The following is a 26,002-nucleotide window of genomic DNA, read 5'->3' on the forward strand; positions in this document are numbered from 1 at the left end:
TCAAAGACAAAAAACAAAACAAAACAAAAATAATTAAACAATAAAATAAAATGTTGACTTCCGATTTGTCGCAGATCCGTTATAAGTCTACAATATATAACAATCCTGTCTCCTAAATTATATTATAAAATCACTTTCCTCCAGTAGTTATCTTAATTAATCATCAAATCTCATAAACATTACTTTATTCTTTCCACAAAAAGTCAAAGAGAGGTTTCAGTTCCTTGAGAGATATATCTTTCAATTTTTCTCCAAATAAACATGTCGATTAATCCATCTCGTTCAAATCTGTTAGGTCCAATAATTTCAATAGCCATTCTTCCATTATCAATGTTAATTCCATCTTCCATCTTCAATAATCCTGTTAAGTCCAATAATTTCAGTAGCCATTCTTCCATTATCAATAATCCTGTTAAGTCCAGTAATTTCAGTAGCCATTCTTCCATTATCAGTATCCCATATTAATCTTGCTGTCATAGCCATAGTCATATAATAAGAGTCTGATGGGAATTTCCTTTATCACAAATATTTCCTTGCCATCAATTCTGAATATGTTGCTGAAATATTGTTGTAAAGTCATATCTCTGTTCTTCTTTTTTACAAAATGCACTGGCTCATCTCTTAAGAACTTTTCCATTGTCACATATCTGTAGTTAATTCCATAGATTTTTTCTATGTCAAGCTCCATCACATCATTCCAGTCCAAAAAAATTATCCAAGACAGTGATAACTTTATCTCTAATATCTTCATTAATTTCTTCAGAGACAACGTTGAATTCCAAACAGTAAACTTTGTTTCTAATATCCATAAACTCCAGATCTTTTTCCAATTCCACATTTGTTCCAATCTCCAGGGCTTGTATCTTCCCTTTAATTTTTCTTTTCTCATCTCTAATCTCATAAATCCCCTCTCTCACAAGATCCCCTATTTCTTTAAGCTCCTGCGTCATTTTGCCAAATTCAATTTTCATCTCCTGTCTACCCTGTCTCAGGGTTTGTTTTGTTATCTCAATCTCATCCATTATTTTCTGAAACATAATTTCTTCCATGGTCTCATCCACTTTCCTGATTGCCATTCTTAAAACCACAAAAACAAAAATTATTTCAGCCACAATTGGGTTAATATTCCAGGCTTGATGACATCACAGTGTAGACATACAGCCTGCCTTATCTCTTATATGTTCAGGAATACAAAACAAATTTAGTTCCCAGCTTCAAAACAGTTAGTGGCATCGTGAACAAGTAGATTCGTCAAAATGAAATAGACCAAAGAGAAAATAGTCCCAGACATATAATACTCCAAAGTTCATAAATCAAATTTATTTATTTTTTTCCCTCCTCGAAATAGAAATCCCTCTTCCGTTTGTATCTTTAGAATGCACTTCCAGGCCAGCTTTTTGCAATAAAAACAAAGATAGGCTTTTTCAATTTCTTTCCTCCTTAATTTCGTGAATAAAAGAGAAGAGTTATAACTCACCCAGAAATTCTTTATAGCTGATTCATTGACAAATCTCTTTTTGCTGCAACGATTTAAACCAAGTGAAAAAAAATAGAAAGAAGGATGCTTGCCTGTTAAAGTCCGTTTTTCTTTGAAGAAAAGATAAACGTGTCGCTTAATCAGTTAGAGCTTGTTGGAAGTCCGTCCGGCATTGTTGGCTGAACCTTCTCTCATAAATTAATGAAATCCAGTCCTCCCAACAAAAACAGGCTTTAGTGGTTAATCTCTACGTTTCTCCCTGCCCGGGAGAAAATCTTTACCAGTCAAAAAGAACGTTCTGACTGATTTTAAAACTGAAAAAGCTTCTTCTGAGACGAGAGCTCATCTCAAAAAGCAGGCACAAGCGAAGTCACCCTTCCCGGAAGTCGCTGGAAGAGTATTGTCAACATACATAGATTGTTTGCATGAAACCTGCAGAGAAATATGTTTCTTTGGCTAATAGAAAGGAAAGGAGATCAAACTGATAGGGAGTTTGAAACAAAACAGTGTGCCAATATTATGGTAATTTTTACAGGGAAATTTGGGGATTTGCCTAGTCACATATTTCAGTATTGATTTCTGTATGTAAATTTGCTCAATCAAATTTTGAATTAGGCCACTGATCATGTCCAGCTAGAGTATTTAACCTATCAATAGTGCCATACAGTCACAAAATTCAGATCAGCTTCCATGTGTCACACCACAGAAGTGGGGTCATTGCCCATTTGATCATAATCTGACTAAATTTCATCAAATTATTATCAGAAATTTTGAAATCAAAATCCAATGCTGTGTTTGCCTTTTGTTCAAATTCTTGAAAGATTTCCATTATCAGCTCTGTTTTATTCTTTCCACTTTGTCCATCTAGGAGAAACATTACCTGAAAGAAGAGAGAAATAAATTAAGCCAGGAATTGAGCTGTATGGCTTCTTTAAACAACAAGATGGCAGGAGAGCTGGAGATTCTTAAGTCACAAGATAAACGCTTAAGAGAAAAACTTGCTACCATGGAGGCAGCTCTGGATAAAGTATGCTTCCTCAGTCTGCCTTTTCATACCATCCTGTTACTGGTCCTCCTGTTAGGCAGAGGGCAGGTTTGGGGAGTCATTTTACAAGTGCCACGTAACGTTTGTTCCCCTCATGAGAAATTAATCTTTTAGTGTGGCAGGGCCTATTCTCTAGAACTTCCTGCCTGTTGACATTAGGCAGGAGCCTTCATTATATATTTTTTGACGCCTGCTCAAAACTTTTTTTGTTTAGGCAAGCCTATCCAAACATGTAATTTTATTGTGCACTTTTGTTTTTAACATTATTGATATTAATCTATAGTCTCATAATTGTATTATGTCAACTATTTTTATTACCATGTTTAATGAATATTGTATGCTGTTTTATATAAACCACTTAGAGATTTTTTTCTTGATTAAGCATTATATGCATATTGCTAAATAAATACGTTAAAGGAAGTTAAAGTTCTGCACAAACCTAGGCTAAGTCCCTACCTCCACACACAACTTTTGCAGGACTTTGACCCAAGGCTAATTGTGCACGCAGGATACAAAGCAGCCAAAGTTAAGCATATAAATAACTGCTTCCTTGTTAAATCAATAAATCAACTTAAAAAGTGATTAACTTTGGAAGGATTGTGGCTCCTAATGTTTGGAAAAATAATTGCAAACAGAAATAGATGTGGTGGCCACTGTCTTGCTTGCCCATTTCTTCCGCTTGCATCTCAAACACCTGTGCTTAGGTGTTCCATTGATAGCAGTTTTTGCTACTAGGTAAGGATCAAATGAGACACGATGGTGGCCTCAACATCTGTTTGTCAGATGTCTCCCCTGTTCACATAGAAATCAGGGAAGGATGTCTGATTTTAACAACCAAGGGGATATGTGGGAAGGGGGGGGAGTTAAACCCTGCAGTTGGTCACCCAAACTCCATTTTCCTTCAGCCCAGCTTCAATACCAGCAGTGATCCAATCTGGGAGAAAAGTGCCTATGGCAATGGAATCCTATTTCTGTGTCAAACTAGACGTGACATTTGCTGCAGCTGTTTATTCTTCACAAATAGTCAGCGCAGGGGGCTGCATGGCTGAGGCTATGGCACACAGGCTTTAATTCTTTGCCTTCATCGAGATCCCAGTTGGAATTCACACACACACACATACCCCTTCTGTTCATAACGGGGAGAAGTGCATAATCTAGCCCTCAGATTTGCATCCTGCTGGAGAGCTGTCCTGTAGGTTAGGGACCAAGGAGATCAAGATAATGGAAGCTGACTCGCAAAGGAGCCACTGAGCAATAAACATGGGCTGACACCAGCTCTCCAGGATTTCAGAACAAAGTCTCTGCCAGCTCTACCTGGAGATGCCGAGGATTGAACCTGGGATCTTCTGCATGCAAAGCAGATGCTCCACCACTGAGCTAGAGCCCTTCCCTAAAGTCAGCTCTTCTCCCTGTACCTCCATTTTGAGGTTAAAATCAGGAAAAACTTCCTAACTGTTAGAGCCATACGACAATGGAACCAATGACCTAGAGAGGTAGTGGGCTCTCTGACACTGGAGGCCTTCAAGAGGCAGCTGGACAGCCATCTGTCAGGAATGCTTTGATTTGGATTCTTGCATTGAGCAGGGGGTTGAACTCGATGGCCTTGTAGGCCCCTTCCCCTCTGTGATTCTATGTTGCCACCCCTGCTATCCATGTGAATGGAGCCTATACCAGATATCTAAAAACAAGCCTGGCCGCTGCCATCATATCTGGGTTGGGCTTTGGCAACCATGATCCCAAACAGGACAGTGTTTTTTTTAGGTTTCTTGAAAAACGTCTGTGGATTTACCAAGCAAAACTCTTTAAGCATTCTAATCAAACATTGCTGCCACAAAACAAAGTTCCATCATAAAGGCAAATAATCTCCAACATCATCCCACACAGGCATCTATGCAGTTTGCAGAATGTCAGTGCATTATGCAGCGGCAGGAGCAGGAAGTGATGCGCTTCAAGCTTCAACACACTTTGGATGTAAAAGTAAGTCTTCTGCTTCATTGAGGTGTGCTAGGAGCATACCCTTTATAAATAATTGTATTTTTCAAAAACAGACTGTCTTTTACCAGGACATTCTTAGGGTATGCCTACTCTAGCCAATTATTGGGCATTTTATCCCAAAACATATTGTGGGGAGGCAGCTTGGAGTCCCATATCCTGTCTTCCTCAGCACTTCCACCAGTGAAAGCAGAGCGTGGAAAAATTACTTTTTTTAAACTACAACTCCCATCAGCCCCAGCCAGCATGGCCACTGGATCGGGCTGATGGGAGTTGTAGTTCAAAAAAGGAACTTTTCCAAGCTCTGGGTGGAAGTTAGTGCCTCGTAACATACCTAATAATGAAACTTATATTGACTTTCCTGCAACATTGCTTCTGCATAAATACGTATGTTTCATTGCCCTTCTCTCCTTCTGTATCATACTTTTTTTTTTTAATTTCTTAAACCTTTTTGTTCATATCTGCACCTCGTATATCCCCGGATACTTCTCAATCCTTTCATGTCCAAATAAAACATACCCTATCAAAGTTGTCAAAGGAAAGAAAGCATCATCTCACTCATTTGGCATTCAAGCAACAAGAACTACTTATGTTTGATCCAAAGAACGGCAATAACCCTAGAGAAAGAGGGGCAAACTAAAGGCACATGAGGCCAGCTCCCTGCTGAAGCTAAGCAGCGTCAGGTCTGGTCAGTGCCTGGATGGGAGACTGCCTGGGAACCATATGTAAGCCGCCTCGCGTTTCATGAAAAAAGAAAGGCGGGGTATAAATGTAATAAATAAATAAATAATAAATAAACAATGGAACATGCCCATAGACATCCTACCTCTTCTTATGTAGAGTTGCATGTTTTAAGTGTATTTATTTACCATATACTCTAGGCTGCTTTCGGAAGAAAGAATGAAATTTAATATTAAGATATAATGCAATGTTTACAATGCAACAGCAAGATACAGCCTTTAAAAAAACACCTTTAATTTCTAGCAGCAGAAAAATAAAACAAATCAGCAGCCCAGAAGGTCAAGTGAAGTGTATGTATTTGTCCTGATTTCATCTTCTGCAGTATCAGCATACAGTAGTATTTCAGGATTATTACATAACCATTACTGTTCTACAAGGAGTACAAAAATTATCATTTTGTTGTTCTTGTTATGTGCCTTCAAGTCGATTACGACTTATGGTGACCCTATGAATCATTGACCTCCAAAGCATCTGTCGTGAACCGCCCTGTACAGATATTGTAAGTTCAGGTCTGTGGCTTCCTTTATGGAATCAATCCATCTCTTGTTTGGCCTTCCTCTTTTCCTACTCCCTTCTGTTTTTCCCAGCATTATGGTCTTTTCTAGTGAATCATGTCTTCTCATGATGTGTCCAAAGTATGATAACCTCAGTTTCATCTTTTTATCATTAGCACTTGTAAAGGGGAAAAGAAAGTACTGGAAGGGCCGAAGTTTCTAAACTTGACCACATTTTATTTTGAAGAAAAAGCGGCTACAGCACCCCAATTCAGAAAGTCCCAGTTCCCGAATGTGCTGCTGACTCCCCACTGCCCCCCAGTTACTATTTGTCTCTAAATGTGCTGTTTGCAGTAATCAGCAACTTGGGATGGGGGACTGCTCCTGCAGAGGGGGAAGAGAGATGTGTAGTTTGGCCCAGAGCTGGCACCTGAGTTTGCTGAAGAGCCTAGTCCCTGTATTTATGTCTCTATTAACTAGCCCAGCATTAATGCTGCAGAGCTGTTGTTGATTTGGGGGCTGTCTGTAAGCAAGGACACGCCTAACGTTTCTTCCGTGGCTTTCCATTTTGGATACTTTGCCCTCTGAAAACAAACTTCATTTTGCTTACTCAGAAGTTCCTTCTTCCACAGGAGCTGCAGGGGCCGGGATATCTGCTGGGCTGCTCTTCAGTGAAGCCGCGCCATTCATCCTTGCCTCACTCCCACTCATCTAGCGCGCCGTCATCCCAAGCCTTTGCCGGCCACATCTCTCTTGTAAGTAACATGGCTCAGGCTCACAGAACATCACTGAAAGTCATCCCCTCCCCCAAAAAAAGAATCCTGAGAACTGTAGTTTACCCCTCACAGAGCTACAATTCCCGTATTTTATTTGAATTCCTGTCACTGAGTTCGTGAGACCTTTTATATGCAAAGAGTGCCTCAAGACTGCCAGTATTTTGTGTAAAGTATTCAAGCACATACTGGAACTTTAGGTTTGTGCAGTTAAAGTGGATTAAAGTGCTCTGTCACCCTAGCACAACAAATCCAATTTTTTAAAAATGGACTTTTTGCGGTTTGGAAAGTGATGGAGAAATGCATTGAAAAATGTGGGATGAACAAATGATTAACACAGGGATGGGGAACCTCAGGCCCGGGGCCAAATGTGGCCCTCCGGTCCTCTCTGTGTAGCCCTTGGGACTCTACTCAGGCCATGCCCCCCTCCCAGGCCAGGGCCCTTCTCTCCAAGCCACCACCTCTCACCATTCCTACTTTGCATCCTCCTTGAGTGTGTTTTTGCCCTTCTAGAGTATGTCTGAACTCTGATAATGCTGCTGGCTTGCCCTGATGGAGCACAGTGAGAGAAGAGTGAACATATTAATGTAAATTGTTCCACCCACCTTTGCTCCTTGCCCCACCCACCACTAGCATGTAGCCCTTGGAGGGCTGCCTTAGAAGGCTATGCGGCCCTCATGGTGGAAAAGGTTCCCCACCCCTGGCCTAATGGGAAGACATGTAAACACTGCAAGCAGATCAGGGCGAATGTTCATCGTCACAGAACTGCCTCGCATACGAATCAGAACAAATGCTCAATAAAGGCTGGCCACAGTATAACCACTGGGCAGGGAACTTAGTATGAAGGCTCAATAAATAGATCCTGCCCCTCCATTAGATTTCTAGGGGAGCCCCTAATGCCATAGCACTGGATTTATCACAGAGAGCAAGCCAAACCTCTGTAGCCACTTCCAGATTGTCACTATTTTGTGGGTGGGATTCAACCACATATTGAAATATTCAGGTTACAACCCGCTTCCCCCCTCCAATCCAAAATCAGGCTTTTTGCAGTAAGGAAAGTGATGGGGAAATGCACTATGAAGTGTGCAATAACGATTACTTGAGTCGGCATCATGCACTCTCCCTGCAAACAAATCAGAACAAATGCTTACTGCAAACTCTGGGCAAACATGTCAGGATGAATGCTCAGTAAACAGTCATCTGGAAGCAACCGGTGCCTCTTTCAAGCCCTGTTTCAAGACTGCCATCATATTGTTACTTTTTACACATCTTCATGGCATCACTTCCGGCCAGGAGATGGGGGAAAGACCTGGCCCGTTCTAGAAGGCTCTCCAGCTATTTAGGCTGCATTCAGGCATGGTGCTTACTGTGTCAGTTTAACGGATTAAAATGGTCGTGCTTCTGTCCCAATTTCTACAATCCCGTTCACACTGCCGTACCTGTTGTGTTACGGAACCGTCGTTTTTTGGCCAATACACAGTACCAGGATTTTGCGCAACTGTCTTTCATTCTGTTGTCCCTCACCTGTTATACACATGCACACTGTAGTTCCCAGACGTGGGTGTGCATGGGAAAAGGAGGAAGGGAATGCTGCTGCCTGTGCCTATGCTGGAATACTGGTACAATTTTTGTCAAGCAAAATAAATTGGCACATGCCTAAAGGGCGGGAATGCATTGCATGCCAGGATGCTTGTCAGGTGAGTGGCTACAACTAGTGCAAAGCTCCCGCGATTTTCCTGGATCCCAGGCTTGCAAACAAATTATTTCTAGTATTATTTATCACAAAAATTACTGCTAAACTTCCACTAGATTTCTGGAACTGGCTTTTACCTCGTGTGAAAGGTCAAACAGAATGCGCAAATCACCAGGTAGGAAATTGTCAGAATAACAGAATAAACTGCAGTGTGAAAGTAGCCTTAGTTTCTGTAGCAACACATCGCCTGCACTTTCTCATAGCTGTAGTTATGCAAAGGCCCTTTCTCCCAACAAAAAGGATCAGACTTTTTTGGGTTTTTTACAGCCACAGTCACAGAGTGGGGTGGGGGACCAAAAACCTATTTAGCCCAAGCCTAGTCTCATAAGATATTAATTCTCAGTAACTGCATGTCTCCAGATGCCTTTCAAAAACATGAAATGAAACCAGACATTGCCAAACAAATAAACATAAACAAATAAATACTGGGTTTGTTTTGGGGTGTTTCATTATGGATATGAAAAGGCAAAGACATGTTTTCATGGATTTTAAAATGCATATTTCCATTCAGATGCCGTCCAGGTCTAGCTGTGCTAAGGACGACCCGTTGCGAGATTTAAAGCAACTTCTTCAAGAATTGCGATGTACCATTGATGAGATCCCCTCTGCGATTCTCCCCAGAAGAGAAAGTGACAGCGAGACTGACTCACTCATGGAAGGCGCTACCAATACATTGTAAGGATGTGCACACACACCCCGAACATGCCTTCAGAAATGGCTAAAATCTGACTATCAGTAGGTTTGGGCAGTCCCATTTTAGAAATCAATGATTCATAGGCAGGGTTCTGTTTGCTAGTTTTGCCGTACAGCAGGTAGGAGGGAAGGGCGATTGATGTAGCAGATGGACTAGATTAGACTTGAGCTAAATATTTCAAATGAACATAGAATGTGGTCTTCCTCACTTCTGCAGCTCTATGTATAACCCTCATCACTGCCTTTTCTCTTTCCTGGTTTTTGTTCCTTCTCAGACTCCTCTCTTTGGACTTCTTTTCCCTGCATTCTTCTAGACCACTCCCTTCTTCCTAGGCTCTTCAGCTTGCCTTGCCTCACTCTATGATCTTAGCAGCTGAACCACTGGCATCCAGAGATTCCCTTCTGTAACAGGAGGGCAGCTCAGCCAATCACTGACAAAGGCTTAATCACCACCACAAAATCTCTCTAAGTACAGTACTTCAGGGGTGGACAGATCAGGATCTACGGATAGATCTCTGGATGATTTTCAGCAGATCAGCAAGGATTTCTAACACTTGCAACTACAAAATAACTCCCCTCCCCCAAAATTATACTACAGAAGTGAACATAAGAACATAAGAAGAGCCTGCTGGATCAGGCCAGTGGCCCATCTAGTCCAGCATCCTGTTCTCACAGTGGCCAACCAGGTGCCTGGGGGAAGCCCGCAAGCAGGACCCGAGTGCAAGAACACTCTCCCCTCCTGAGGCTTCCAGCAACTGGTTTTCAGAAGCATGCTGCCTCTGACTAGGGTGGCAGAGCACAGCCATCATGGCTAGTAGCCATTGATAGCCCTGTCCTCCATGAATTTGTCTAATCTTCTTATAAAGCCATCCAAGCTGGTGGCCATTACTGCATCTTGTGGGAGCAAATTCCATAGTTTAACTATGCGCTGAGTAAAGAAGTACTTCCTTTTGTCTGTCCTGAATCTTCCAACATTCAGCTTCTTTGAATGTCCATGAGTTCTAGTATTATGAGAGAGGGAGAAGAACTTTTCTCTATCCACTTTCTCAATGCCATGCATAATTTTATACACTTCTATCATGTCTCCTCTGACCCGCCTTTTCTCTAAACTAAAAAGCCCCAATTGCTGCAACCTTTCCTCGTAAGGGAGTCGCTCCATCCCCTTGATCATTCTGGTTGCCCTCTTCTCAACCTTTTCCAACTCGATAATATCCTTTTTGAGATGAGGCGACCAGAACTGTACACAGTATTCCAAATGCGGCCGCACCATAGATTTATACAACGGCATTATGATATTGGCTGTTTTATTTTCAATACCTTTCCTGATTATTGCTAGCATAGAATTTGCTGCACACTGGGTCGACATTTTCATCGTGCTGTCCACTACAACCCCGAGGTCTCTCTCCTGGTCGGTCACCGCCAGTTCAGACCCCATGAGCGTATATGTGAAATTCAGATTTTTTGCTCCAATATGCATAAGAAAGCTTGGGGTACCTAAGAGTGTTTTTGTGCGTGTGGAAGGACTGTGTGATCTACTCAGAACAAATTCCTGGGCTCAGAATTCTTTTAAACTTAAAGCTGTATACACATCATACACTATAAAAGCACATGACTTCCCCCAAAGAATCCTGGGAGCTATAGTTTGTTAAGGGTGCTGGGAACTGTAGCTCTATGAAGGGTAAACTACAGTTGCTAGCATTCTTTGGGGGAAGTCATGTGTTTTACATAGATGGTGTGTAAGCAGCCTTTTGCATCAGGTTCTGGTTGCTGAATCTCAGGATTCTAGACAAAAAAAGCAACCCCAAAGTAGATCCTGGGAGCCTGACGTTTGCCCACCCCTGCATGATATTATAGATAGGCAGCATCTCTGGGCAAAGACCTTGAAATCCTATTTTTATCTGTTTGTTTCAAAACATTCTATTGCTCTTCAGGGTAGGGCACCTCAGGAATTTGAACAAGCACCTATGATGTGGTATTTTCCCCTACCCTCCACCCCATACAGAGACCTTGCAAGCAGAGAATGCATTGGCAGGAGATCACATGAAACTTACAGCAGGTGAGACAATTCAGCCGAGGCACTGAAATTCCTTTGAAGATCAAAGTACTGTGATGCAGCCAGGTAGAAGAAGAAGAAGGATGTATAATGTATTTTTCACATTTAGTATTGCATCTTTTTAACATACAAATTAGTTTTATCAACACTTATTGGTCAGTTGTATGATATTTGTATTATCTTTGAGCATTAATTGCCCACTCCAAATGTGCTCTGGGGACAGCCAACAGATATAGATCCCTCTAGCTTGCATTTTTGCCTTATTACTGGTGCCAAGTTATAGATGTTTCTTGTGCTGCACTGAACACAGCAGAAGCCACACAAAATCAAGAGTCTGCCCTAGAGGCAACTCACTGAGGAGCCCCATTAGGCAGGGATGGGGAACCTTCAGCCTTCCAGATGTTGGTCCTATCACATCGCTCAATGATCCCAGCCAGCATGGCCCACAGTTAAGATAAGACCCCTACCCCTGATTCTCCAGCAGCCTCCATCCAGCATGAAATAGAAAGACTGGAGCATCCTTTCTTTAAGTGCAGTGTGGAACAGCTGCCAGGCTTGGGGTTGCCAGCTCCATGGCCTGAGACTGATCCTGTATCTTTAAGAGAAGAGAAAGTCAGTCAAGTGCAGGTGTTCTTGCAACTCTGTAATGGGAAAAACCACAAGGTGGAATTCTCCCTTCCCCCTGCACAACTTTTAAAGATACAGAAGACCTCTTGGACCTGGCACGCCTGGCAACCAAGGGGTCTTCTGTATCTTTCAAAGTTGTGCAGGGGGAAGGGAGAATTCCACCGTGTGGTTTTTCTCATTACAGAGTTGCAAGAACACCTGCACTTGGCTGACTTTCTCTTCTCCTAAAGATACAGGATCAGGCCCTGAGCCTGGCAACCCTAGCCAGGCTGGAAGCAGTGCCTCCTTGCACACCACTTTAGCCTATGCTCCACCGCTACCCAAGCCACTTGCTCAGGAAGAGCACTGGTTAACAACAAGCATAGTAGCTGCCATCTCAGAGGAGTCTTGATGTAACTTTATTTCTGTAAAACAGTGTTCTCTCTCTTTTTCCACTAAAAAGGCATGCTCCTCACTTTTCACCAAGAGGGGTGCTCCAGGGAAGGGGAAGGGCAGGAGGCAGGCTCAGGTGTTGCTTTTTGCCTGGGCATCATCACCACTTCTCCGGACATCCTTGTACAAACTTCCTTGGCAGCTTTAATGGTCGTCTTGTCTCTCAACACAGGGAAATGGCAGTCAGAGACTTACCTTCAGATGTCCCCATGGGGCAAGACACTTTCAGCAGGTGAGAAAGGATGCCTTTGCTCTGGGTCCTCAAACATGACAAATTTATCACCCCTCCCTTTTTAAGAAGGGAGAAATCTTTCAGGAAGAAAAAATAATATTTCACCACTGAGACAGTGGAAGCATCCTCTTAGCGTGTTCTCAACAATTGATTATTATTGTTGTTATTTATTAGATTTATTAGTTGCTTTTTACCCAAAGGTCTCCAAGTGACTCACAACAAAGTTAAAAACAAAAACAAATATACTATAAGAGCAAAACATTGACCCCTATACAGCCACAGAAAGCTTTGGCAGCACACTAAAATAGACAACATCATCTCAGTCTGTCAAAAGCCTGGGGAAAAATATGTCTTTACCCAGCGCTGAAAAGATGTCAATGAAGGCACTAGGTGGACCTCACTGGGGAGTACATTCCACAGATGGGGAGCCACAACTGAAAAGGCCCTCTCCCTTGTCCCCACCCTCCAATTCTCCCTCAGTGGGGGGACCTGGAAAAGGGCCTCAGAAGAAATCTCAGGGTTCGGGTAGATTCATATCTGTTTTTGTAAATGTTACTTCTTGCTGTCTGGTCTTCTGCATGGTTCTTGAACCACAGAATGGCTTCTCTGCTTCTTTTCATGCACAGGGAACCTTTAACGTTACACACTATGGACCTTGAAGATCCAGATGCTACCCTCCCCTTTGCGTCTAGCAGTGAGTTTCCATTAAACATCCTGGGCATTAACGAACTAATATCCCGTTGAGGACACACTTTTGCCAATTTTTGTCAGCGTGGATGCATACAGGAAAACTAATACTGACATTTGAAACCACTACACACAAGATTAATTTATCCCCACTGCTCATTGGCTGTTTGCCAGGTATTAACTGACGAACTACATTTATGGATGGAGGAGAAATTTGGTTCAGTTTGCTTTTAAAGCTATCAAATTCACACTTTCCCAATCAAAACACAGCCATCCTTCAAAATTCACAAACACGAATTTTGCAATGCAGTTCTTCAACCAAACCATGTTTACAAAATACATATATTAGGGGATAGTGTGCATAAAAATAAATATATGAGTGAAAATAACATACAAAAATGTATTATATTAGGAGAAATTGCTTGCAAAAATGTACAGATTAGTTAAAACTGCATACAAAAACCAGGAGAAATTTGCACTAAAATGCTGAAGAATTTTCATGAGGATTTTTTATTTAAAATATTCACAAATTGCTGCAGAAATCTGGAAAACTGAATTTAAGGTTAGAAAAATGAGACACTGAGAGAATTGAAATGGACAGACCTTTCCCATCCCTAACTACATCTATATACGAAAGTAAAGGTGGTTTACAGCTTAAAATAAAGGACTGTAATTCAAAAGATACAAAATTAAAAACACAAGGAGGGAAGAAAAGATAAGCACATTCAGGTACTAACTTTTCAGACTAATTCCATTATGAACTGATATAGTGACCAGGTGGAATGATAATTGCAGGAGTCATTTCTGGGAGGAGAGGAGGCCTTGGCATCTCACCTCTAATGCTGCCAGGTGAAACGGCTGCTGATGGAGACAGCTGTGAGTGAGGAGGAGCCAAACGACAATTGGCTTCAGCAGAGCTGATGGAGAAACTCTCGCTATATTCCCTCTTATTTAGCCAGGTGGAATAGAATCGCCATTTTTCATAAGGAAAGTGGACATACAACCCAGTTCAGATCCTGGGAACTGTAATTTGCTGAGATCTCTATCTCCATTCCTCAGAGAATTGCACTTCCAGAATTCCTGGGAACAGAGGAATAAAGTTTGTGAATATGCCCTTTGTTTTTCAGGCTTTAAAGCTGTGTTAAACATGCTCTCTCAATAAGGTTTCTTATTTGCATTTTTAAACTACCCTTTTTTAATTTTTGCAACGCTGTCTTTCCTACATCTCGTGTCTCAAGCTGTCTTCAGTTCCACTCCTCGTTATACCTCTTCGAAGAAACTGTCCCCAGAGAGGTACAAAGATAGGTCTCCCGTGCACTCACTGTTAACTGCTCCACTGGATGACCTCAAGACAACTCCTGCAGCCTCTTTGGAATGTCGGTCAAGCCTGAAGAAGAGCAGTTCCCCAGAAGCCACAACTTCAGCTGTCTGTAGAAGTAAGTTTCCAGAGATTTATTTATTTATTATTTATTACATTTATACCCCACCTTTCTTTTCATGAAACCCAAGGCGGCTTACATATGGTTCCCAGGCGGTCTCCCATCCAGGCACTGACCACACCTGACCCTGCTTAACTTCAGCAGGGAGCTGGCCTTATGTGCCTTCAGACCATCTGCCTGGGACCCTCATCTATGCAGATCACCTGAGATCATCTGCGCAGCCATAAAACCACTGGACCAAGCCTCCCGAGCCCATAGCGGCTTTAGGACAGAGCCAACCCTTGCTGACTTGCCCTGCTGCTCATTAGCCAAGGTAAGGCAATCATGAGCAGGACCAGGGCAAGCCATTGCCCTATTCCCTCCTCCCTTTTCAAGTATTTTGCTGTTGCTAATATGGTAGCGGTGCTGGCAGCCTCTCTACCTCATAGGGGTCTTTCCTCGGAGGGAGGCATTTTGGGCAAGATGCCTCCACCACCATTTTTCCACAGCGACATGAAATTCTTTTTTAACTAAATTTAAAACTTAAGGTTGCATTCCCCTAAGTCCCACTCAAAGTAGTAGGCCCACTGAAATTAATGAACCTGAGTTAGTCACGTCTATTAACTTAAGTGGGTTTACTCTGAGTAGGATTAGCATTGAATTCCACCCTTAACATTTAACTCATTTTTAAAAAGAATTTCTGTTCGCCACCACAGAAAAGCAGTGGCAGGACAGGCGCTCTCCCAGGCCACCCCGCCTAGAATGCCTCAGTCTGAGGAAGGACCCCTCTGGAGAGACCCACAAGAGTTGGGCAGGTGGCAGCAGCTGAGTGACAGCACAGCTTGTAGAGCACGCAGACGTGCTGCGGGAAACTAATCCACCACCACAGCCTGAGACAGTTGCCTCATCTTGCTTAATGGAAGCACTGGCCCTGGCCATCAGAAACCACTGACAGAATAATATTTAAAAGTGCATCAGCAAACGGGTGCTATATGGTATTAAAGGGAACAGATCCTGCCCACAGGCTTTAAAATGACGACCTCATGAGGAAAAGGGAAAGAACTTAATCAAATGAAAGAGCCTATGGAGGACTCGGCCCAGATTTAGCTTTTGGCATCAGGGCCAGCTATGGGGCTTGAGGAGGCCGTCAGCAAAGTGATCTCTAGTGAGCCCCAGTTAAACTGGCAGCAGGGGCAACTGCAGTCTTTGTCAGAAAAGCTGCCATTTTAAATTTCCCACAATGCCTCTGACACAGTGTGATTCCAGGGCATTATGTAATGTTTAAAATAGTGGCCCCAAACCGCTAGAAATGGGGGGACAGGACAGCCCCGCAGTTGCCCAAGGATGCCATGGACTGATGATGGGCCTGTTTGGCATGCCAGTACCAACACACAAAGCCTCCATGTGTGGAGTTTTATTTATGTGATTTTTATCCCATTCTTCCCCTGTGGGAATTCAAGGGGGCACTTGGGATGTGTAGGGGAGAACTCTGATGTTGGATTGTGTCCCATTTTTGTTTGCTTATTCTTATTCTGTAATATTTTTCCTGTTTTGAAAAACCTGCCATTATCTACCCCAGATAAGATAAAAACTCACATAGTTAAATCCTGGATGTTGAGCCAATATATGGATAAGATTCTTTTAGTCCTATCTGTGGCTCTCCCAAGAGTGTTCTATGCATGTGACTGGTGATGCATAGAAAATACTCTTCCAGGTGCACAGGGGCACTCTTTGCATATGTTCTGGGCTAAGACCTGATGAGCCCTGCTGACAGGCACCACCAGGTTGGCAGCCCCTGATCTAAGTTGTTAAGGTTTGGTAAGTGCCAATGTTTATTGCCATGAAAGTATGAATCATTGTCTAAAACCATATGATAATAACTGGAGGAGTTTTCTTCCCACACAGGTATCTCCTTTGGCCCCGCTTCTTGTAAGTATACCTTTACTCTTTAAACACATTTTGGAGCATTTCTGAATAAATAAATCTACTCCAGTAGTCCTAGGTGCATCTTCAAAGCTGCATATCACCCAGTGAAGCCTAATCTATTCCTCCCATCTGCCATCTTCACACTGACTTTAGCCTGGACACATGAAGGGTTAAACCGGAAACAAGGACATGCGCATGCAAGCCCTGCACCAAACATCCTTGGGCATGCCAGCTGCTCTTTAGGTCTTCACTAGTGATGGTCTCCATTTCTGCAGTAATCAGATTTGCCATTGGATTATCCATTATTTCTGATATTCTCTATCTTTGTGGAGAGGATTTAGAAGTCACAACTTTCCGTGCCTGTTTTGCAATTCATTTCCCCCCCTATTCTTTTTTTAATCCGTTTTGAAATCATTGGTATTGTGAGTGTTAATTACTTTACATAGCTAATTTAAAATAAGCAACTCGTTTAATTGGGTGTGTGTGTGTAAGGGTTTTTCTATGACTGTCTTATGAAACTGATAGACAGAAAATGGGAGGGGGGAAGACACTAACTTGATTATGGGCAATTATCTGCCTAATTTGCACTTGAAAAGGAATGTAAACAGGCAGTCATTATAGAGGTCAGAATAAAGATAGATACTAGCGGAGGAGACTCATGAATAAATAATTATAATATTGATAATTCTCCGCAAAGCAAAAAAAAAATTGTTGGAGCAAATTGGAAAAAAGGATAAGACAGCGGAGGAAAAAGGAATCAGATTGTTAACAACCACCAGGGAGCCACACTTAAAAGCTGGATGTAAAAAAGAAGAGGATTCCATCCCTAGTCTTCACACAATTAGTGAGTGGCTGAAGGGTTTTTAATCCATCAATTGACCAGTTTAGAACTGCCCCTGTGAGTGGAACCCTTGGCTTATTAGGGTTTCTGACTGCAGCGACAGTTTCTAAGTGAGTTTAGTCAAGCACACTTAAAAACCCTTCAGATCTTTGCACTAATTACATAAATACTTGTTGCCCTGGGCCCTTGCTGGGATGAAGTACGGGATATAAATCAATCAATTAATTAATTAAGAAAGAAAGGAAGAAAGCAGGGGTGTTCCAGGCGGGGCTTGTGTGCACACTCCAGCTCCCATTCGTGGTGTCACCCTTTGCATGTACAGCCTTCATAGACCTAAATCTGCTTTCGACTCTATCTCTCGCTCAGGTAAACCCCTGAACTCAGTTTAGGAATGTAGGAAATTGCCATATAGCAACTCAGATCGTTTGTCCATCTAGCTCAGTATTGTCTGCACTGACTAGCAGCCGCTCTCCGGGGTTTCAGACGGGTCCTTCCCTAGAGATGCCAGGAATCAAACCCGAGGCCTTCTGCATGCAAAGCAGCTGCTCTGCCACTGAGCTACGGCCCTTCGGTGGCTGCAGCATCCAGCCAGCTTTCTTCCTCCCTCCCCACTTTAACATCCAGCCTAATGAAGAGTTCTAGAGGACTCAAACACTTCCTCACTATTTGCAGCATTTTCTCGGTTCTAATCAGAATACTCCTGATCTTGGATTTTGGAAGTTTTTCCGATGGACCAATACAGTGGCTTCTTTTGCTTTTTATATACCCTAAGTTATTTTGCTTAAGGTATATAAAAAGCAAAAGAAGCCATTGTATTGGTCCATCAGTTATTTTGCAACAGCTGGTATAGCACAGTGGGGAGGAGAGTCTGGCTGGGAGTCCAGAGTCTGTCAGTTCAAATCCCCACTTGTGTCTCCTGGGTGTGAAGGGCCAGCTAAAGATCACACCCGCAGGGAGTGGCTCAGGGGTTATGTGTCCACCTGTGCAGCCGTGGGCAAGCTGCATAGTCCCAAGGAGCCCAGTTGCCCCCCAGCTGGCAGTTGCGGACAAGGAAGGGGCTGGCATGTGCAGCTGTGGCAAGCTGAGCAGGCCCTAGCCAGCTGGGGAGGACTAGCCTCAGAGGGAGGCAATGGTAAACCCCTTCTGAGTACCGCTTACCATGAGAACCCTATTCATAGGGTCGCCAGACATCAGGATCGACTTGAAGGCAGTCCATTTCCATTTTTTCAAGTTATTTTGCATTCATTGTATCAGGAAAGCTGCCGTACTTGAACAGATGTTCTTTAGCAGTGGCACCTGCTGCAGGCTTGGCCCCAAACTAGACATGACAGAACAGCTGCATGCATTTTTTCCATGTGTCTGCCCCATAGAAAGCTAGGGTGGGGTCTGTGCTAGCTTACATCAGGGGTGGCTCATCTTTGGCCTTCCAGACATTGTGCAGTTACAGCTCCCATCATCCCTGACCATTGACCATGCTGCTTGGAGCTGATGGGAGTTGGAATCCAACAACAGGTGGAAGGCCGCAGGTTAGCCACCCTGGCTTACATGAAATGTACATGGGAGTGTGGTGGAACTCATCCCCTTTGCAGCATTCCATTATTTGAAGCATTTTCTTCCTGTACCAGCTCACTTCCGGTGTTGGAGCCAGGTGAGGTACATAGAAAACATCAGAAAGCAATGCAGTATATAACAAGACAGGGTAGGGTTAGTTTAAATCCTTTCTCTGCACTTTTTTTTTTTAATGGAAAGAGTAAAGCACATCCATTCCTGTTGTGTAAATAGGGCAGAAATGTTGACAGCATTCTCACCGCATCTAGTTTAGCCCTGAAAATAGCTAGGATGGCCAGTGTTAATGTGCTGTTCTTCTAAGGAGCAGCCCATCCACCACCACTGGCAAGGGTTAACATGGCAGCCGTCATTAATTGGGAGCTGGCTCCGTTCCAAGGGCTTTAACACTATGGCAGCCCTGCTTTCCGCTGAAAATACTATTTCTCTGACTGTGATTGACTATTTTGTCTGTAGCTATTCAGACAGGAGAAGCCAGTGGAAGTGCATGCAGGAAATTACAGAATAAGATGGAGAGTCTGCAAAACCTAGTGGAAACATTACAGCTGAAAAACCAAGGTATGGAACCATGCGTCGCTTGACGGTTCAGTAAGTTCCTTGCAATAGCCCTCTTTCATGTTGCCGTCAATGTGACTTTCTGTGCAGGAGGTACCACTGTAGCCTCGCGTGTGCTTGCTTCAAAGCTGTCAAATTAACTGTTTTTCACATTATAACATCCCATCTTGCAAATGTGCATGTTATATCACGGTGGTGGTGGTGGGGCAATCATCCCAAGAATCCTTTGAAATGAGTATGCAAGCTCTGCAAAGCTAGAGGTGGAAAAGCCCCAAATATTTCTTTACAAATACTCCTGGTGCAGGTACTGCAGACGTTTGATTAGACACAACAGCCAGGGGAACAGTGGTACAGTTAGGTAATGCTAGGCTTTGGGCTTACAGGAACTGTCCTTTTAAAAAAAGAAAAGGTAGTGTATATTAGTTCACTTATTTCAAAATAGGAGACGCCAGCCCCGTTGCATTTGGGAGCAGGCTGTTCATGCTGCTTAGTGCCCCGAAGTCCTGGCAGCATCACTGCACAGGAAGGGCAAAGGCTTCAACCACCCCTTACTGGCAGAATATTTATGAATGTAGTGCCATCAATGCGCTTGGTGCTTGAATGTACAAGGGGGAACACATTCCTGACCTGTCCATCCGTCATCTAAAATTTGACACGGGAGGAACAGAGAAGGGGAGGAAAGCAAAGGAGAAAGGCAGGTTTATTCCACTGCAGCGCAGTGGGGTCTGCACTGCTGTTACATTGGCTGGGTGGTTCCTGTGACAAGGGGAACAAGTGCGCCCCATGCCATTGTAAAAAGCATACCCTCCAACATTTCACAAATGAAAAGAGGGACATGCTTTTTAACAACATACCAGGTACTTTGCGAGCTTCATCCCCGTTCACTGCTGTACATTTTGAAGGTGGTCCTTTGTCTGCTGTATTCATTTATTAATTGCGCAATATTTACTCCTTGAGTGATTTGAATGCTGCAAGGGGCTCTGCAGAATTTAATTAAAGTTCTTAATTAAGGCTATACCTAAAAAAACAATTACCCTACAACGTGCCATTAGCTGTTCAAAATATACAGTACCTCTGCAGGTACGGTACTGGAAATACTTGGCTGTATACCACATGCTGCATGCACTTACACGGATGTGCCCTAGAGACAAGAGGCATCCATTCCAAGACCCTGCAGGAAGGTGCTTGTTCCTCAAGAATGAAAACTGTAGCAGCCTCTGTTAACAAAAATTTAATAGGCATCCCAAAAACATAGAGAGATGGACCACAGGAACTTACCAGATAACAGGGACAGTTGAAGCATGTTAAAATATTTTAAAAAAAACAAAATTTAGAAGCTGAGTGTGCCCTTCTTGCAGGCCTACTGCGGGCATCTGGTTGGCCACTGTGAAAACAGCTGCTGGACTAGATGGGCCACTGGCCTGATCCTGCAGGGCTGCTCTTATGTCAATATAGTTGCTAACAGTGCCGTCTCCTGGCCTAGAAGCACTGCTGAGCCCCCACCTCCCCAGTCTCCAGAGCTGTCTCACAACACAGGGGAGGATCTACCCATTCATCCATCATACACACTGTCTTATCCCTTATACACCCAGCCGATCACTGCGCTCTCCAGGTGAGGGGCTCCTGCAGATACCATCTTATCAGGAGGTCCGTTCTGCACGACATAGGAAATGGACCTTTAGTGTGGTAGAACCTACCTTGTGGAATTCCCTTCCCTTAAATATTAGACAGGCACCATTTATCTTTTTGACGCCTATTGAAGACTTTCCTCTTTCCACAAGCCTTTTGAGCCCTTATCCCAGTCTGCATCTGTGTTGGAATTGCTTTTTAATATGCTTTTAAACCTTTTTTAAAAAAACAAAACAATGTTTTTTAACCTTTTTTTAAAAGAAGTCTTCAAAGCTTTTTAAAAAATATTTTTAAAGTTGTTTTGTTTTAATTATTTTAATGTGTTTTTATGATGTTTTAAAGTGTTTTTAGTGCTTTTGTTTGCCTCCCTGGGCTCCTGCTGGAAGGGCGGGATATAAATCAAATAATAAATAAATAATACAAATGCCACTCCTGACACTAGCCAGAGGGAGGCTGGTCTCATCCTCCCTCCCCCACCTTGGTTTCTCCCTCTCTTCCTATGATCTCAGCAGGTTCAGCCAACTTCCTGTTGGCTTCCCCAGGGTCCCTGTTACAGCCTTTTCCCCATCTTCAAGCATTGGTGTAACTGCAGTTACCCTCCCTGGAGTTTGCCAAGAGTGACTCATCCCTAACGATGGAGGGTGGGGGAAATTCAATTGTTTGCCTTTAAAAGCAAACCAACCTAATTAGTGCTTTCCAAACACAACATGTGAACCGGAACACTGCCATCCTTCAAAAATCATACTTCTCTGCATTTTGCTGCACAGTTCTCTAGCCAAGTAATGTGTACAGAAAATAAATGCATATATAAAAATGCACACGTAAAAAATAGCATACAATAATGTATGATATTAAGGAAAACTGCTTTGCAAAAATGTGTGTATTAGGGGAAATTGCATATGAACATCTGTATAATAGAAGAAATTTGCACCCAAATGCTGCTGGATTTTCATAAGGACTTTTCAAAGAAATTGCAAATTGATGTGAAAAGCTGAACTTCAGAGTAGAAAAATGAGAAACAGATACATTCATCCATCCCTAACTCATGACGTCTAGAGGGCACATGCAGCCATTTAAGGAAACTAAAAATAAGAACCCCAGCAAGATGACTCTTTGCCCTTGCCTCTTCAGAAACCCTGTTGCTTGGAGGCTCTGCTGTGCTTGAGCACATGGATCCCCACTGTGCATGCTGTCAAATTTAAAGGGCTGAGTGAGAGAGCCTGTGTACACAGCCATGCTCCTTCCTGACATCAGAAATAGTGCTGTGAGATTTTTGAGAACTGTAGCTCAGAGTCTCCCAAGTGCCAGAGATCACAGCTGCTCTAGCCTCACCCCACTGTTTCTGGCTCAGGAAAGAAGTGCTGCCATGGCAGGCCGCAGCAGTGGTGATGAATGGAGAGTTAAATGCTGCCACGCATCTGAACAGCAAGAAAATGAGGCTAGGGCTGTTGGTCACTCTAGGCAAGTGCCTCTGAGCTGAAACCATATTGTGGAAATAGGAAATTCTCTTTTGAGTTCTACAAAGAGCCAAAGCATGCCAAACCTGGGGTGGAGGTTGCTTGGTTGTTACACATTGCTCTCCTGGCCTGTGTGGTATTAATGATGCTTTCCTCAATGCTACATTCAGCAATGTCTACCATGATCAGATGCCAGGAAAAGAAGATTGAGAAGGCAAAGGAGAAGGAGAAGAAGCTGTCCAAATGAAAGGTGGTACGGTTTTTAATCACTCAGATGTATGTAGATTGGATTCTGTTAAATGGAATGCTAAAAGCCTACTGTTAAATAATAAAAGTTGACATAGTTTTGTAATCTGTCTTTCCATGTAGAAAAAGCAGGTTTGGCAGACAAACTGCTGGTCTCTCTTCTTCATCAACTTGGGAGTGGGCACATGCACTGAATGGTCAGCAAAAATGGGTATGATCATCTATAAGCAAATCCCTAGACCTCATACCATCCTGTCTTGAAATTTATCCTTCATTATTTAAACGGAGTTTTCAAACATTTCAATGGCTAATTTATAATAATGCTGGAATAATAGACTTCCTGGTCAGCATAACACCGCAGTCATTCCTTTTGCACAGAATGAACTGCTCCCTATAGTGCATTTTTCTCTCAAAGTTGTGAGAGGGAGGGGCTGGATGGAAATCGGAGCCAATGGTCAGATATATTTATCTTGTGAGAGTGCACATGCCTGCAGGTCTTACTCTATGCAAACACAAACTACAGATTCCTTTCTCTGCTGCCAAAGTGGCTGTGCAGGGGGTTAAGGGTGCCCTGCTTCAAATGGAGCCGCTGGATCTAATAATGCAATGAGAGCTTTATTTCATCTCTTCTCTATGTTTAGAAGATTCCTCCACCCACCCAACATATAATAGCTCCCACAGGGTGACAGAGGCTTCATCAGTTCTCCTTTCTTTATGAAATTACACCTCCTCGACAAATGCATTTCTGCTCAATTCTTATTTAGACTTTGATCCCTGGTAAGGTTGCACAGCGCGCTCTCATATTACCAGTATGCACCTCACCCAAAGTAAACAGCGTCAACTATCAAAAGGTTACATTCACATACAGGTGTGATTTTAAGTTACTAAGCCACTTCTAAGTCAATGGAATAATACTCCTGCTGGCATAATCTTTTCGCTAAGCAAAGTGAAAATATTGACCTGGGCTTGGTTTTGACTATACACTGTGGGTTACTGCAGCCTGATCAAAGCCAGTCATATACTTAAGCACCCATGTTAATGGTCTTGGGTAGTTTAAAAATAAATCCATAATATGCCGGGCATGCCAGACATTCAGACATACATATATAGCCTGCAGAATGATCTCTCTGCTGTCCTCTAGGTGTGTTTTAACATGGCTAATGTTACCTTTTTTTTAGAAAACTGGCCATATTCCCACTCCATGTCTAAGAATAGGCTAAGAGGTTCATAAAACAGAGCTAATGTTTACAAAGCACTAGAAAATAAAAACATTCCTAAAAAACAAGCCATTATATGCCTAGCCCCTACGTTTTGCCCATACTGAAAAGCCAGGAACATACAAATTGCCTTGCTAAAAACAACAAAAGGTCAATTTGCTCTACGCTTTGTCTCGCTAAATAGCTAACCAGATCCCACAGCAGGCCTCAGATGGGTGCAGATTCAGAACAGGTTTGAGCTAAACTGCTGGAGCTTTATACAACATACAACTCCCCCCAAGTGTCTAGCGAGTTATTAAAAACAGCAGCTTCAAACAACAAGTTCCTTCCAGAAATTCTGTGTACACGCTATACATTTAAAGCACACAGCTTCCCCCAAAGAATCCTGGGAACTGTAGTTTATTCCTCAACGAGCTACAGCTCCAAGCACCCTTAAACTACAGTTCACAGGATTTGTTGGGGGAAGTCATGCGTTTTAAATTTCTGATATGTCCACAGCCACAGGGATGAGCAAGTTCACGTATCCTAAAAGAGGCAAATACAAAACTATCACATTTTACGTAGGCCATTCAGAACGATCAGACAGTAGTTCTCAGATGAGAACCAAATTTAATTGTGGAATATCAAAAGGCTTAAGTACCATTTGCATGGCTTCAAAATGTAGTTTTCAGCAAGGTCAGGGCTCCATTTTGAGAGCAAGCCCTCACAAACTCTGCTACATCATCACTGTTACAATGCAACCGTACTAGTTAAAGAATGACCATGTCATGAGGCACAGGTTTTTTTCAAGCTGTAGTCCAGGTCCTTGACCTCACTGTTGACTGTAGTGGCTCTCTGGATTAGGTTGTCAATCAGTTAAGCAAGAATCCCAAACAGGCAGTATTTTCCCGTTTCACACGTTAACACCTGCTGTTTACAGTCTCTTAATTCATCCTTGTTCTCTTGTATAACTATGTATTCAGATGGCCAAAATAAATGGCAGCTAGTGACACTCACAGGAAACTAGCTTATACCAAGTCAGGCCATTGGTTCACCAAGCTCAGTATTATGTACACTGGCTGGAAACAGCTCTGCAGAATTTCAGGCAGGGGCTATTCCCAGACCTACCTGGAGATTCCAGGGATGGAATCTGGGCCTTTCTGCATGCAAAGCAGATGCTCTGCTACTGAGACGCGGCCCTTGCCCATTCATTTCAGCCAGAGCAAATCCTCATCCATCAAGACTGTTCAGTTACTGAAACCATGGGTGGGTCAGAGCTGCTTTACGTGGCCTAAGTAACATTGCACTAACTAGCCTTCTGAAATACAAGAGTAGTACTTAACGTCCAAGATTCCTCAATAAGATCAGTACTGCTGGCTTTAAAAAAAAAAAGTAATGCTGGCTTTCCCCTAGAAGATGGCTTATTCACTACTGGTTTACCTGTAACTGCATGCTGTAGAGGGTAGATGCACACACCATTTATATGAGACTGTAGTGAAGACCAAGAAACCTGATTAGTGTCTTGTGTAAACTTGAGAGGAACTAGTTCTGAAAGGGTTTCCAGGAGATAGGAAGTTTGTAAGTCACTCTTTTCACTCTTGGGTAAAGACAAGCAAAAGAACTGGAAGTTTTTAAGACACCATTCCCACCCACCCCCATGACATCGCATCAGAAAGAAAAAACTGGTCCAGTCAACTGTATAATGAATTTAATACCCACACACAAATGCAAGGTGACAGACCACCCAGTACTAAAGTCCAGGATGCGTGTATGCTGTGGGAATCAGATGCTCTGCTTAGCATCTCTGGACTCTGAAACAGGTTCCAGGTAGATTTACCTTTATCATCTGGGACCAACAGACCTTAAGTTATCTTCTAAGCACTGCTTTGCAAATGGAGATTATGCACCCCACTCTTGTGTATGCAAGAACAAACTCTGTACAAGCACACACTGAGCTATTCTAGTGAAAGGTAAGTGGCTTTAAATGTGAACATCTGAATCAGCTAAATAATGCACATAATCCTCTCAGACAGGACTCCAGTATGCCATTAAACCTTTTTGCCAAACTGAAAAGCCTTTAAGACTGCTTTAAGCTTTGTATCAGTTCATAACCTGGACAACCAAAAAACTCTAAATGCAGCAGAAATATTTGCTTTCAATTAAGGCCCT

At 42.8% G+C, this 26,002-nt stretch overlaps 1 protein-coding gene and 1 long non-coding RNA gene across 2 annotated transcripts in view; one reads left to right on the forward strand and one right to left on the reverse strand.

Annotated features, from left to right (window-relative positions):
* The window catches only part of CCDC158 (coiled-coil domain containing 158), a 67,409-nt gene extending 44,680 nt beyond the window's left edge, over positions 1-22,729 (forward strand). Inside the window, exons 17-27 of the mRNA XM_061583375.1 lie at positions 2,346-2,504; positions 4,407-4,499; positions 6,382-6,504; positions 8,787-8,950; positions 10,971-11,024; positions 12,253-12,312; positions 12,939-13,006; positions 14,238-14,435; positions 16,323-16,346; positions 19,207-19,308; positions 22,562-22,729. Of these exons, the coding sequence (XP_061439359.1) occupies positions 2,346-2,504; positions 4,407-4,499; positions 6,382-6,504; positions 8,787-8,950; positions 10,971-11,024; positions 12,253-12,312; positions 12,939-13,006; positions 14,238-14,435; positions 16,323-16,346; positions 19,207-19,308; positions 22,562-22,638 (1,122 nt within the window). The 3' untranslated portion in view covers positions 22,639-22,729. The remainder of the gene's footprint in view (positions 1-2,345; positions 2,505-4,406; positions 4,500-6,381; positions 6,505-8,786; positions 8,951-10,970; positions 11,025-12,252; positions 12,313-12,938; positions 13,007-14,237; positions 14,436-16,322; positions 16,347-19,206; positions 19,309-22,561) is intronic.
* On the reverse strand, positions 59-16,972 carry LOC133363828 (uncharacterized). The gene is made up of 3 exons (XR_009757777.1): positions 14,322-16,972; positions 13,834-14,079; positions 59-2,357 (listed from the first exon to the last, which is right to left on the reverse strand). It is a non-coding gene; the product is annotated as an uncharacterized LOC133363828 (long non-coding RNA).
* Positions 22,730-26,002: the final 3,273 nt, after the last annotated feature.

This window comes from Rhineura floridana, chromosome 9, assembly GCF_030035675.1.
Source record: "Rhineura floridana isolate rRhiFlo1 chromosome 9, rRhiFlo1.hap2, whole genome shotgun sequence".
NCBI lineage: Eukaryota > Metazoa > Chordata > Lepidosauria > Squamata > Rhineuridae > Rhineura > Rhineura floridana.